Source organism: Bos grunniens, chromosome 6 (assembly GCF_055505025.1).
Source record: "Bos grunniens cultivar Pamir isolate PY7600 chromosome 6, Bosgru_T2T1.0, whole genome shotgun sequence".
Lineage (NCBI taxonomy): Eukaryota > Metazoa > Chordata > Mammalia > Artiodactyla > Bovidae > Bos > Bos grunniens.
In genome coordinates, this window is record NC_141170.1 from 106,056,505 (window position 1) to 106,070,688 (window position 14,184).

At 37.0% G+C, this 14,184-nt stretch overlaps 1 protein-coding gene across 50 annotated transcripts in view; it reads left to right on the forward strand.

Moving 5' to 3' along the window:
- The window catches only part of ANK2 (ankyrin 2), a 584,595-nt gene that overhangs the window by 393,988 nt on the left and 176,423 nt on the right, over positions 1 to 14,184 (forward strand). For all 50 annotated transcript variants that reach the window (XM_086407163.1, XM_086407151.1, XM_086407166.1 and 47 more), the window contains 2 exons: positions 84 to 182; positions 2,928 to 3,026. In XM_086407163.1, coding sequence (XP_086263289.1) covers positions 84 to 182; positions 2,928 to 3,026 — 198 coding nt within the window. The remainder of the gene's footprint in view (positions 1 to 83; positions 183 to 2,927; positions 3,027 to 14,184) is intronic.

A 14,184-nucleotide genomic window follows, 5' to 3' on the forward strand; every position in this document is an offset into this window, starting at 1 on the left:
TCTGGGTTTTATACTTGCTTAGATCAGCAACGGTGTGCCTCATCATCACTCCACTTCTGAGCCTTGTTGCTTTCTCCTTTCAGAATGGACTCAACGCGCTTCACCTGGCTGCCAAGGAAGGCCACGTGGGGCTAGTTCAGGAGCTGCTGGGAAGAGGGTCTGCTGTGGACTCTGCCACCAAGGTAATGTTTGTGCTGGTCATATTTATCCCATGGTAAAGAGGAAACAATTTAAAACTTCTTTACCTTGGCTGTGTATTTCAGAGGTTTGCAGGAACACCAAGATTCTTCACAATACAGAACTGAAATTGAAACCCCTGTTCATTAAATCTTGCAGAGTTTGAATTGTTTCCTTTAGGGACTTAACAGAGACTAAAGAATTCTGTATCTTTAGTTTTCAATATTTTATCTTTTATTTTCTTGTTTGATTCACATAGAGACTAGATTACTATAATCCTCTATAGACAAAAGTACCTATTTTCCCAAGGCTAATTCATTTTTTAAAATAAATTGATGTAGTAAACTGCTTGATGGAAATGAACAAGTAATTTTCATGCTTTCAGTAAGTTGTTATAACTTTTAATATATTCATTTAACTTGATAAGAGAATATACAGATACTTTATACTCTAATGGAAAAGAGATTTTTGATCATAGGTTGAATTATTAGGGTAAAACTAGATTTTTGTCACTATAAGGTGAGTTTGTAAAGAAATTGGGCTCATTTTTAAAGGAGTTTATAAGATGCTCGGTACACTAGTACCTGTTACTTGTTGATGCTGTTTTTGGTAAATATATTTGAACTGTGGGGGATCATTTCAGAAACAAGTATTTTATAAAATATCGTCAGTGGTGACAAATCTTTATCTTTAGAAGGTGAAAATTTAATTTGGAAAAAAAAAAAACCCATAGCCAATCAGAGTCAAGCCTGTTGACTAGGGCTGAATTATGACAATTTGATTGTGTGTGATGCAGAGAGAGGTTGCAGGCACCCCAACCCCCAGCTGGGTCATTAGCCTAGTCAGGAATAAACAAAAAGAGTGCTGGAGTAAATTAGAAATATGACCATTTAACCTGAATTTCCAATACCTCATGCGTAATTGCCAAAATGTGGACTGACACTACTCCCACTGTATACAGCCATTCCATTGGAAATACAGCCATTCCACTGGAAATAAAAAAACACAACCAAGTGAAAAACTCTTTGGCAATTCCAAAGAAGTTAAAGTATAAGTTCACCATATGCAAGAAATTGCTTACTTTTAAGTCTAAAGAGAGAATAAACATCTTTAACATTTCTCTTGACGTCAAATAAATGTTAAATATTTAAAGAATGTAAATTTTAACCTATATCAAATTATTTGGTTCCCCTGAGTTGTCTATATTAATGTATTCATTAAAGCAACTGCTTTTTCTAGCTTAACTGTTTATTATCATTTGTTTCCTTTTCTTTAAACTCGATGTTTTAAAATACAGGTTCATTTTTAATCACAGATTACAACAGTTGTAGAGGTTTAGATCCAGAAACGAGTCTCACTGAAACTCCTCATTTGAAGGGAAGGCAACTGAGCCTCCAATATAGTATGTGAGTGGTAAAGGTCCACAGTGAATTAGTGGCGAAAAAAGAACCAGTTTCCAAAATTTATGACCTTTTTCCCCCAAAATTTATGACTTTGAATGTACAGATTTTTAAAAAATGATTTTATTTATTTATTTTTGACTACGCTGGGCCTGCATTGCTGTGTGGGTTTTTCTCTAGTTGCGATGTGTGGGCTCCTCATTGTGGTGGCTTCTCTTGATGTGGAGCATAGGCTCCAGAGTGCACAGGGCTTTGCTACATGTCAGGGGCTGCTGCTGCTGCTGCTGCTGCTGCTAAGTCGCTTCAGGCGTGTCCAACTCTGTGCAACCCCATAGACGGCAGCCCACCAGGTTCCCCCGCCCCTGGGATTCTCCAGGCAAGAACACTGGAGTGGGTTGCCATTTCCTTCTCCAATGCATGAAAGTGAAAAGTGAAAGTGAAGTCGCTCAGTCGTGTCCGACCCTCAGCGACCCCATGGACTGCAGCCTTCCAGGCTCCCCTGTCCATGGGATTTTCCAGACGAGTACTGGAGTGGGGTGCCATTGCCTTCTCCGGATCTTCCTGGATCAGGGATCAAATCTGTGTCTGCTGCATTGTCAGGTGGATACTTGACCACTGAGCCACGAGGGAAGCCCCAGATTTGTTTTTTATTTTTTATAATTGTTTTAATGATGTCATAGGCCTTTTTTAATGTCTTAGCCTTTATTTTCTTTTCATGATGGTTTTAAAATTTTTTTCATTTTTGTTTAGTACTCTTTTTTTTTTGTTTGTTTAGTACTCTTAATGGTAACTTTTTGATGTAGCTAATGGTTGAAATTGTTGGTAATATCGTGTAGTACATGTAAAATTTATTATTTTATTCCCCAAATATTTTGAACACCTATGTGCTCTGGTGACTCAAAATCCAACTGTGAATTGTCATTTTCTTCACCACTTAAAATTCCTAGGTTTCTCTACATAGAGAAATGAATTCAGATAAACTCTTTTTTTTTAGTTAACTTTATCTTAGGGTAGGACTTTTTTTGTTGTTGATTAAATAACATGAATGGTAATATTGTCACTCACACACACATATGCACATACGTCCCAAATTATTTACTTCAGTAAGATCTCAGTCTTTCCATGTTCCTCACAGTAAACCAAGATTGTACAGAATAGAGAAGGAAAACATTGTATAGAATGGCCAATGTTTGATGGTAAAAATTATTTTTTCCTGAGGTGGGCTGCTATCTTAACAGAATGACAAGTTTTAACCACTTGAAATAATCAGCAAAATTGAAAATATCTGTACATTTTGATTTCTACAAGGTTTAGAAGCCTCTTAACATTTTCTATTTTGTTTCAAAATAGAAAGGAAATACTGCTCTTCACATTGCATCTTTGGCTGGACAAGCAGAAGTTGTCAAAGTTCTCGTCAAGGAAGGAGCCAATATTAATGCACAGTCTCAGGTATTACATTCTGATTTTCTATAATGTAAAGAAATTTAAATTAACCTTGTGAAATTGATTTAATATGTTTAGCCAGCTATTGGGTACATAAATTTACTGTAAACACTCTGTGATTTATTTCAGCCAAGTTATTTTACTAATTCATACCATTTCTGATTTTCGTTTTGTATCATCATCTTCCTCTTTTTTTCTAGCTTTTTTCTCTTTTCTTTTTATTTTGTATGACATTGTTATGTTAATTTCTACTATACAGGAAAGTGATTCAGTTTTACATATATATGTATACATTCTTTCTCACATTCTTTTCCATAGTTTATCATAGTATGTGAATATAGATCCCTATGCTGTATAATGGGACCTCATTGTTTATCCATCTAGAGATAAAATAGTTTGCATCTGCTAATTCTGGACTCCCAATCCATCCTTCCCCCTCCTTAGCAACCACAAGTCTATTCTCTGTCTGTGAGTCTTTATTTGTTTTGTAGATACGTTCATTTGTGTCATATTTTAGATCCTACATATAATTGATATCATATGGTATTTGTCTTTCTCTTTCTGACTTATTTCACTTAGTACATCATCTTCCTGTTAATATAACTGAAAATTTGACAAAATTTGACAAGTTCACAGTCTATCATTGTCTTTAAGTGCATTAAAAAGTGATATAGTGTTTTTCCTTGAAAGTAACATCTGTGAAAGATGAATTATTCATGCAAGTTATGTCACTCTATAAAGTATTTTCTTTCCTTAAATTAAAAAAAATTATCAAAAATTAATAGTCCAGTGGAGAATCTGTTTTAAAGTGGGAGTCATACTCCTTTGGGTAGTTTCATGTCAAATGCGGGCTTTACAGATCTCCTTCGGGAAACAGAAAAATTCAAGACCCACAGCCTTATGGTGCATGTTATACTAATTATATGGTATAGAGAATGATAATCTTAAAATGAAACTAATTACAATTTTGAAATAATAAAGCACCATACTACAAACTTGATCCCTGTTTTTTCTAGTTGAAAGGTCGAGAAATATTGGTTTGCCCAAAGCTTTATTCTGTTTCTATTATAATTTATGCAGAAATTGAGGTGCATATCTTTGAAATTAAATCCATTTGTTCTGTTTTTAAAGTTTTTAGCCTTTCTAGTAACATAGACCACACCAGGGTGCTATTGGCAAAATAAACCAGTTCCTCTCTGTCCATTCCTTGGGTTAATCTCTCCAGCTTGCCTTTGAAGACCTTTGTACAGGAATATATATTACCTGTAGTGCTCATTCATTCATCACATAGACATGGCTCTGCTTGGATAAATGACACAAGTTCTGGACCGTAAAACACTAGTGGGTGGAACTTAAAATCAGCCCTATTTTCTTTGACCTTAATTGTAGGGAAGAATCTGTTGAAATTACAACAGACAAAACATTATCAATTTTTATCTCTACTTCACAGTGTTTTGAATAATCACTTTTCCCTTTATAATCCACGTTTTAAGTGTGCATCAACATTTTAACACTTATTGAGAATATGCCATATTCTAAAATCTTTGTTAAATGAAATTCTTTAAAAAATCGGTGTCATTGTAAAGAACTCTAGTATATTCTATAAAGTATAATGGCATCTTGGGCTTAGAGACATAGGACACTACAAAATTGACTGCTCCAAAGTAAGGGATAAAAACTTCTTTTCATTCATGTTGATGTTTCATAGAAACCAACACAGTACTGTAAAGCAATTATCCTTCATTTAAAAATAAATATTTGGCAAAACTAATACAATTTTGTAAAGTTAAAAAAAAAATAAAACCAACAACAAAAAAAAAGTTAAAAAATTTTTTTTTAAAAAACAGACAAACTTTTCTTCATAGCTAGAGAGTATCTTTTTGCTTTAGAGCAGAGTTTCACAAACTTTAGCCTGCATCACTTGCATGACTTGTTAAAACACCTGTTTCTGGGCCACACCTCAGAGCTTCTGATTTAGTTCTGATGAGGGACTTGAGAATTTTCATTTCTTACGGATTCTCAGCTAATGCTGATGTTGCTAATATAGGGACCGCACTTTGAGAACCTCTGCTTTGGAGAGAATGTAAGAGAAAACTGAGTGTAAGGATATTGCAGTAAGATTGTCTAAATACAGATTCACCTGCATATGATACATCAGTAGTCTGTGACCTTAAAAAAAGCATGGAAACAGAAGCCATCCTTTGCCCATAGGAGGTTGCTTTTGATGGAAAGTTAACATATATGTTGGTACTGGATATCTATCAAAAGAACTTGCCTACTTTCCTCAAAATGGTCAACTAAGCATAGTAATTTCATATAAGCTGACAGGTATCAAATGCTGTAAGGTAAAAACTTGTTAAAAGTTACATCAGTTATTTTACTGTCTATTAGATATTATATGCTTTGGAGACTTTTCAAAGAAAACAAACCATTTAATCAGTGATTTGCTTTCAGTGTCAAGGAGGCTGTTCTTTATAGTCACACCATGCCAGATTATAACAGATCTTAAAGGAAAATTTATATTATCTTTGAGATTAAAATAATTTTTATTTGTCTGTATTCAGTTAACTCAATTTAGGTTTATATTGTAGGGAATACTGACAGATAGCTTCACACTAATTTCTATATTTTCATATATTTTTGTGAGAAAGTTTTAGAGTAAGAAAAATTCATAATTAAAATTTAGTTTTTCTGAATGCCTAAATCATTTGATAAGATCTATAACACTATTCGCTATATTAAATTTAGGTAGCCATCACTACCAATTAACAAAAATTATTATAACTTAGAATATTTTATAATTTATAATTGAACTTAAAATGCTGGGATTTATATAAAACAGATTGATTATTTTGCCATGTGTGTGAGCAAATTCCAAAGGTGTCATTTTAAGGATTGTTGAAGGGGAATGCGAGCCCTTCTCCACGTATGACTCTTGTCGGTGGTGGCTTGTTAAGGTACAGATTTCTTGTGTGACAACAGTGAATGTCAGGTGAATCAGTAGGAACTGTGCTTGTGATAGTTGGACACTCACTCCCTTTTGAGAACCAAAAAAAGAGCATAGGAATCCCAGATGTATAATGTAAATCCTGAATTTTGTACTCAAATTATGTCTTCTACTTCTTTGTAAGAACCAAATGCATGGCGAATGTAGAATCGTCTGTCACTATAGCATCATGGGTTACTGCACTGTAGTTTGGCTTTGACAAACTTCTGAGTTATTTGGAAATGGAGCATTAAGGTTTTTGTTGAATTGAGAAAGGAGGAAACTCTGAAAAGCTCCAAGGAACCATCACTGAGTCAACATTTAGAGACTCCTAGGTTATGGAGATGTATGCCTCTATGGAGTCCTATGCATTCTCTACATAAACAGTGAGATCCGTGGGAGGCTTACCTTCAAATGGCACCGTGCCACGTTTGGTAGGTGGTGTCCTTCATTCAAGAAGAATTCCAGAACTCCAGCAGGAGCAATTTAAGTGTTTTAAATAGAACTATGTGATGGATACAAAAACAGTTAACAAATGATTCTTTGTTCAGCAGTGGTAGCAGTGTGGTCTCTACTGAGTCAGTTCTTGGTGCGATTTTAAGCCTCGCCTTGACGACGTAGCTCCTTGGCTTGGTTCTTTGGTCTCCTGTATTTAGTGGTGTGAAGATCTCATCAAGACCTCAGTTCTACCTTCACTACAGACCCCAGAGAATAATTTTTTTCTTCTGGCTGAAATCCTATTAAGGTCTGAATAAGCTGATTTTCCTGAAGCAGAATCCATGCAAAAGGTTTAATGTGAAAAATTTTTAACTAGTATTTGTTGTATAAATATACAACAATATATAAATGCTGTATCTTTGGAGAATGTTCAAAATATGAACATGTGCAATTTCTGCAAAGATATGTGGCCTGAGAAATCTCCCCTATTTAATTTCCTCTATCAACATGTGTTAACAGAGAAACATTTCTCTATCAACTCTTGTTCCTCAATAAGTGTATGTTTTTAGATCTTTATTATAGTATCTCTATATAAAATTATTAAAATAAGAATGCTGCTGCTGCTGCTAAGTCACTTCAATCGTGTCTGAGGCTGTGCGACCCCATAGAGGGCAACCCACCAGGCTCCCCTGTCCCTGGGATTCTCCAGGCAAAATCACTGGAGTGGGTTGCCATTTCCTTCTCCAGTGCATGAAAGTGAAAAGTGAAAGTGAAGTCGCTCAGTCGTGTCCGACTCTAGCGACCTCATGGACTGCAGCCTACCAGGTTCCTCGGTCCATGGGATTTTCCAGGCAAGAATACTGGAGTGGAGTGCCATTGCCTTCTCCGAATGACTGCTCTAATAATAGAACAAAGTGACTTAAAATGTGTATTTGGTTTTTGATTTTACAAAGAAAACTAGCTTATCTTATTTATATTTTACCACAGCTTTAAAAAAAGCAAACTGAGTTCTAGAATAGGTGATACCTCCATACAACTGAGGGATATTATGGAGCAATGGGGAGAGAACTTGTGGTCAGCTGCAGCTCTCTAACTTTTACCTTCATTCAGTGGAGCCCATAGTGTTTGAGTTCCCTGGCAGTCATAGAGAAAGGAAATTGTGATTTCATTAGAAGAATATCCAGGGAGCTGAGTGTGGCTTGGAAGACATTCCAGATGCCAAAGAACTGCAGCCCAATTGTAATACCTTGCATTTAGATGCTTAATTGTAAAAAGTCTTTTCATGTGTTATTTAATTTCATTTTTTTATAATTATGTGAATCAGCAATGATTATCCTTATTTTGGATATGGGGAAAACTGAGGCACAAATAGGAAAACCAAGGTCTCATCCTCAATTAGTGATGGAGCTACAGACGCACGGCCGTATGGTATGGCCCCCTTCCTTCCACGAATCTTTAGGATACTTCACTGTTTCTCATTGAGCTGTCGCTACACCTTCCGTCTCCTCTAAGGAGGTCCAAGACCTACTTACCTCCCACCAGAGCCAGGTCTATGGCTTAATGCCATCCATTCTCTCCTGGTCTGGTCACTCAGATGCTAAGGAATACTGAAAGGATTCCGCAAAAGCTAGACAACTAGCACACAAAGGAGTTCATTAGCACTGTGACACTCAGCCATCCATTTTTTACAGAGTTCTTTTACCAAACAACTTTTAACAAATGGAATATTTTATACTTTCAGAAATGTAGTTTGTGATTTTTTTGATTCACTTTTCTTATCTAGTCTACGTTGTTCTACTTTTTCTTGGAATTTCTTGTGTTCAAGTTTTTTTATGAGGCCTTCAGGAACACTGTAGTTTTTATTTTATTTTAATGGTGAGTGCCAAATAAGATATTCTGATTGGCTATTCTTGATACCATATTTTACTAAATTTAGTTCTATTTTCCTTGAATCCTTTTGCCTATTTTATGATCACTACTCTTTGTTTGTTAAATCCTTGAAATTTTATTCTAGAAGAAGACTTTTCAATTTGTAACACAAACATGATTACACCACTATTTTATTAGCTTTCAGACATACTATGACCAGTTGCAAGATTAAATATCCATCGACTACTCCACCAGATTTACAAGGGTTCATATACCCACTATGCTTCCCAGGTGGCTCAGTGGTAAAGAAATCCACCTGCCAATGCAGGAGATGTGGGTTCAGTCCCTGGGTTGAGACCCCCTAGAGGAGGAAATGACAACCCACTCCAGTGTTCTTGCCTGGGAAATACCATGAACAGAGGAGCCTGGGGGCTATAGTGCATGGGATTGCAAAAGAGTTGCACACGACTTAGTTAACAAACAACAACAACAACCACTATATGCAAAGATGAGTATCTTTTCAGGTATGGCTTCCAATAGATTTGTCTTCATTGGCGCTCACTCCTTGTCTCATAATTTGGATTGGACTGTAAAGAGGAAGAAAGCTTACATAGTTGGCCGCCATGCCCACTACAGCAAATTGCTTCCATATGACCACAGAGCCATCCTTGGCTCTCAAAACAAAAGCTCAGAATGGGACATTCCATTCTGTCTCTCTCTCTCACACACACACACACACGGTATAAAATGGGATCCATGATCACACATTTCAAAAAATATTTCATTTTCAGTTTTTTTCCCAAATATATACATATGATTCTTAATAAGGGTTGGTTTTTTAATTAGGAAAATTGCTATAGTAATACAAATTCTCTGATGTTAAGATGATGACACATACTTGCATTTACCTGGAGGTAAGATTGAAGTCAGAATTTTTTTTTTTATTTTTTTGACTCTGAAAATCAGTTTACTGGGTGATTACAGGTTTGCAAGAGTATCTGCATTCTTTACCATTCCAAGTTAAATGAAGGTAATATGCTTTCTCCAGTCTCTACCCTCCAGTATGATTGGAGAAATGATGAGGATTCATATATATATTTAAAAATTGCCTTGAATGGAATTATTGTCTCAGATCCCAGTACTATTCTAACATTAAATTTATTAGTCTGCTAAATACGCACACATATCTGAAAAGACATGGTAATATTTTCATTTGTAGTAAAATAAAGCAAATTCAAAATTTTAAAATAAAATTAATACACATATTTTGTCTTTCTGTTCATCTTTCTGAAGACAGGTGAGGTAGAAAGACTGAGTGCTAATTTTCATTTTTTCCTGAAACTTGAATGAATTAAGGCATCAGTTCAGTTCAGTTCAGTCGCTCAGTCATGTCCGAGTCTTTACAACCCCATGAACCGCAGCACACCAGGCCTCCCTCTCCATCACCAACTCCCAGAGTCCACCCAAACCCATGTCCATCGAGTTGATGATGACATCCAACCATCTCATCCTCTGTCATCCCTTTCTCCGCCTGCCCTCAATCTTTCCCAGCATCAGGGTCTTTTCCAATGAGTCAGCTCTTCACATCAGGTGGCCAAAGTATTGGAATTTCAGCTTCAACATCAGTCCTTCCAATGAACACCAGGGCTGATCTCCTTCAGAATGGACTGGTTGGATCTCCTTGGATCCCAAGAGTCTTCTCCAACACCACAGTTCAAAAGCATCAATTCTTCGGCACTCAGCTTTCTTTATAGTCCAACTCTCACATCCATACATGACCACTGGAAAAATCATAGCCTTGACCAGATGGACCTTTGTTGGCAAAGTAATGTCTCTGCTTTTCAATATGCTGTCTAGGTTGGTCATAACTTTCCTTCCAAGGAGTAAGCGTCTTTTAATTTCATGGCTGCAGTCACCATCTGCAGTGATTTTGGAGCCCCCAAAAATAAAGTCTGACTGTGTTTCCATTGTTTCCCCATCTGTTTACCTTGAAGTGATGGGACCAGATTCCATGATCTTAGTTTTCTGAATGTTGAGTTTTAAGCCAACTTTTTCACTCTCCTCTTTCACTTTCATCAAGAGGCCCTTTAATTCTTGTTCACTTTCTGCCATAAGGGTGGTGTCATCTACATATCCGAGGTTATTGATATATTTCCTGGCAATCTTGATTCCAGCTTGTGCTTCCTCCAGCCCAGTGTTTCTCATGATGTACTCTGCATATAAGTTAAATAAGCGGGGTGACAATATCCAGCCTTGAAGTACTCCTTTTCGCCCAGTCTGTTGTTCCATGCCCAGTTCTAACTGTTGCTTCCTGACCTGCATATAGGTTTCTCAAGAGGCAGGTCAGGTGGTCTGGTATTCCCATCTCTTTCAGAATTTTCCACAGTTTGTGGTGATCCACACAGTCAAAGGCTTTGGCATAGGTAATAAAGCAGAAATAGATGTTTTTCTGGAACTCTCTTGCTTTTTCAATGATCCAGTGGATGTTGGCAATTTGAGCTCTGGTTCCTCTTTCTTTTCTAAAACCAGCTTGAACATCTGGAAGTTCACAGTTCACGTATTACTTAAGCTTGGCTTGGAGAATTTTAAGTATTACTTTACTAGCATGTGAGATGAGTGCAATTGTGCAGTAGTTTGAGCATTCTTTGGCATTGCCTTTCTTTGGGGTTAGAATGAAAACTGACCTTTTCCAGTCCTGTAGCCACTGCTGAGTTTTCCAAGTTAGCTGGCATATTGAGTGCACCACTTTCACAGCATCATCTTCCAGGATTTGAAATAGCTCAACTGGAATTCCATCATCCCCACTAGCTTTGTTCATAGTAATGCTTTCTAAGGTCCACTTGTCTTCACATTCCAGGATGTCTGGCTCTAGGTGAGTGATCACATGATTGTTATTATCTTGGTCATGAAGATCTTTTTTGTACAGTTCTTCTGTGTATTCTTGCCAACTCTTCTTAATATCTTCTGCTTCTGTTAGGTCCCTACCATTTCTGTCCTTTATTGAGCCCATCTTTGCATGAAATGTTCCCTTGGTATCTCTAATGTTCTTGAAGAGATCTCTGATCCTTCCCATTCTATTGTTTTCCTCTATTTCTTTGCATTGATCGCTGAGGAAGTCTTTCTTATCTCTCCTTGCTATTCTTTGGAACTCTGCATTCAAATGAGTATGTCTTCCCTGTTCTCCTTTGCTTTTGGCTTCCAGTCTTTTCACAGCTATTTGTAAGGCCTCCTCAGACAGCCATTTTGCTTTTTTGCATTTGTTTTTCTTGGGGATGGTCTTGATTTCTGTCTCCTGTACTATGTCACAAACCTCCGTCCATAGTTCATCAGGCACTCTGTCTATCAGATCTAGGCCCTTAAATCTATTTCTCACTTCCAGTGTATAGTCATAAGGGATTTGTTTTAGGTCATACCTGAATGGTCGAGTGGTTAAGCATCATCAAATCTAACTCTTTGGTAGATGTCCATGTATTCATTCCTTCACAAGCCGATCCAAGTCCTCTATTACTGCATTTTAAAGGAACTAAATTTGTAGTAAGGTAGTACTTGTAGGGAGAAGAGTAAAATGGCAAAGATAGCTCCATATTTCTCTTAATAAATGTGGAGTTCGAATTTCATAGAGGACTCCTTTTTTTTTTCTCTCTCATTCTGAGGTAATATGGAGGATAAGCTACTCTGGCAGTAAGTAGGTATAATAGCATTGTAGCAGTTTGCCTCTTATTTCAGATCTCAGAGCTCAGAGCTCAATGTGTACATTCCACAGCAGCTAAGATGCTAGGTGAAGCCATTGGGAAGACCTCAAAAGAATGATCCTTCAAGGCAAAGATCACAGAAAAAAATTTGACATTGTAATGGTCAAATATGTAATTACAATTGGAAAAAAATATGCAATTACAATTGTAATGTTGAAAATATGACACTAAATAAAACTTGCCAATAGAAAATTGTTGGAAGTAATCCTTTACTCCTTTCCTCACATACTCAGCAGGTATTTGTTGGCTAAAGATATGATGATTTGGTGGAGACGAGGGTGGTGGAATTGGAGGAAATGATGACTGATCTCTTTTTTAAAAACTTATAATTTTTCAAATTTTCTTTTTCCCCCATGTTTATTAAGGTATAAATGATGAATAAAATTGAGAGTTAGTTGAAGTGTACCACATGATAATTGGTTATATATATTCTTTGTGAAAGGATTCCCCCCCAAGCTGTCAAGTTAATTAACAATCCGTCACCTCAAATAGTTCTTCCTTCCTTCCTCTCTGTCTTCTCTTTCCTTCTTTCTCTCTTCCTTCATGCCTCCCTTCCTCCTCTTCTTTATTTCTTTCTTCCCTCCCTTCTTTCTTTTATAAGAACATTTAAATTCTATTCTCTTAGCAAATTTACATTATACAAGTGTTATCAGCTATAGCCACCATGTTATACTTTAGATCCTCAAACTTTATTCACCTTATAATTGAAATTTCATACCCTTTTACCAACCTCTGTTTCTCTCATCCCCCAGCTCCTGGCAGCTACTTTTCTACCCTCTTTATATGAGTTTGGGTTTTTTTTTTCAGATTGCACATATAAGTGATACCGTGTGATATTTCTCTTTCTCTGTCTGACTTACTTCATTTAGCATGATTTCCTCCAGTGACCTGTTCTCTTAAAGAAAGGAGTTACTATTACTATTAGGGATAAGAGGAGATAGTGTGTGCTACGGCAAGATGAAATACTGCATCCATGAGCCTATAATAAATCTGAGGGTTAAAACATTAAGGGGAAAATGAGATATATATGAGGCCTGAGAGAGAAAGTCAGAGCCTATGGGACCCTGTGAACCGTGTTGAGGATTTTGTTTTAAGCTATTTATCCTAAGCCCAGTATGAGGTGGAGATGGGAGATAACATAAGACTTAGATTTTGGAAAGGTCACCTGCTACAGTTCAGAGAACAACTGGGAGGGAGACAGGACAGATGCAAAGCAGACTCTTTGGAGATGATTGCAGAGGTCGACTCTAGCCAATAGGTGATGTTAGCTTAGAGTGGAGTGCTTGCTGGTGCTTTGTGTGATGGAGAAAGGGAACTGCTTTGATGGAGATGTAGGACCTCGTTCGTCACTCGGTCATGGTGGCATACAGTAGGTGAGGAAGAGGATGGTGACAGTGATGACCTTTGGCTTTCTCGTCTGTCAGCCGCTATGGGTGGTGATGCAGTCCATTGATATAGAGGACGCTGGATAAGGACAAGGTTTTGTTTGTGTTTTTGTTGTCAGGGGTGGGGTGGGTAAAGAACATGAGTTTTAGGTGCTAGTTAGACATCCAAGAGGAGATTTTAATGGCACACTTGAGCTGCAAGTCTGGAGTTCAGAGAATTCTGGAATGAAATGAAGACATTTATGGGTCATCTGACAGATTAGTTATTGAAGCAGTGGACTTCAATGAGACTGCCACAGCAGTGAAGCCAGGGAGAGGTGGAGGAGGGTCTAGGTTTTAAGGAAATTTTTCATGTTGAAGAAAACTTGGGACATATGGCTAAAAAATGGAAAATGTTATAGTAATTGTCTTGGAGATTCTGGGTCCTTAATGTAAAGTGAGTGAAAAATAGCACGTTTTGAAGAATTAGAATGAGAACCATTTAAGACCAGTGTAATGAGCACTTGATTTAAAGTTGAACAGACTTCAATTTAAGAGTAATTAAGAGCATCAACTCAGGAGTCAGATAATCTGGAATTCCAAATCCTGCCTCACTGACTAACCTTGTGATTTTGGGCAAGTTCCTTATCATATCTGTGTCTGGGTTTACTTACCTGTAAAACAGGAGTAACTATAGTACGTGAATCTAGGATTATTGTGAGGATTGAAGTATGGAGCACAATCCATGGTACATT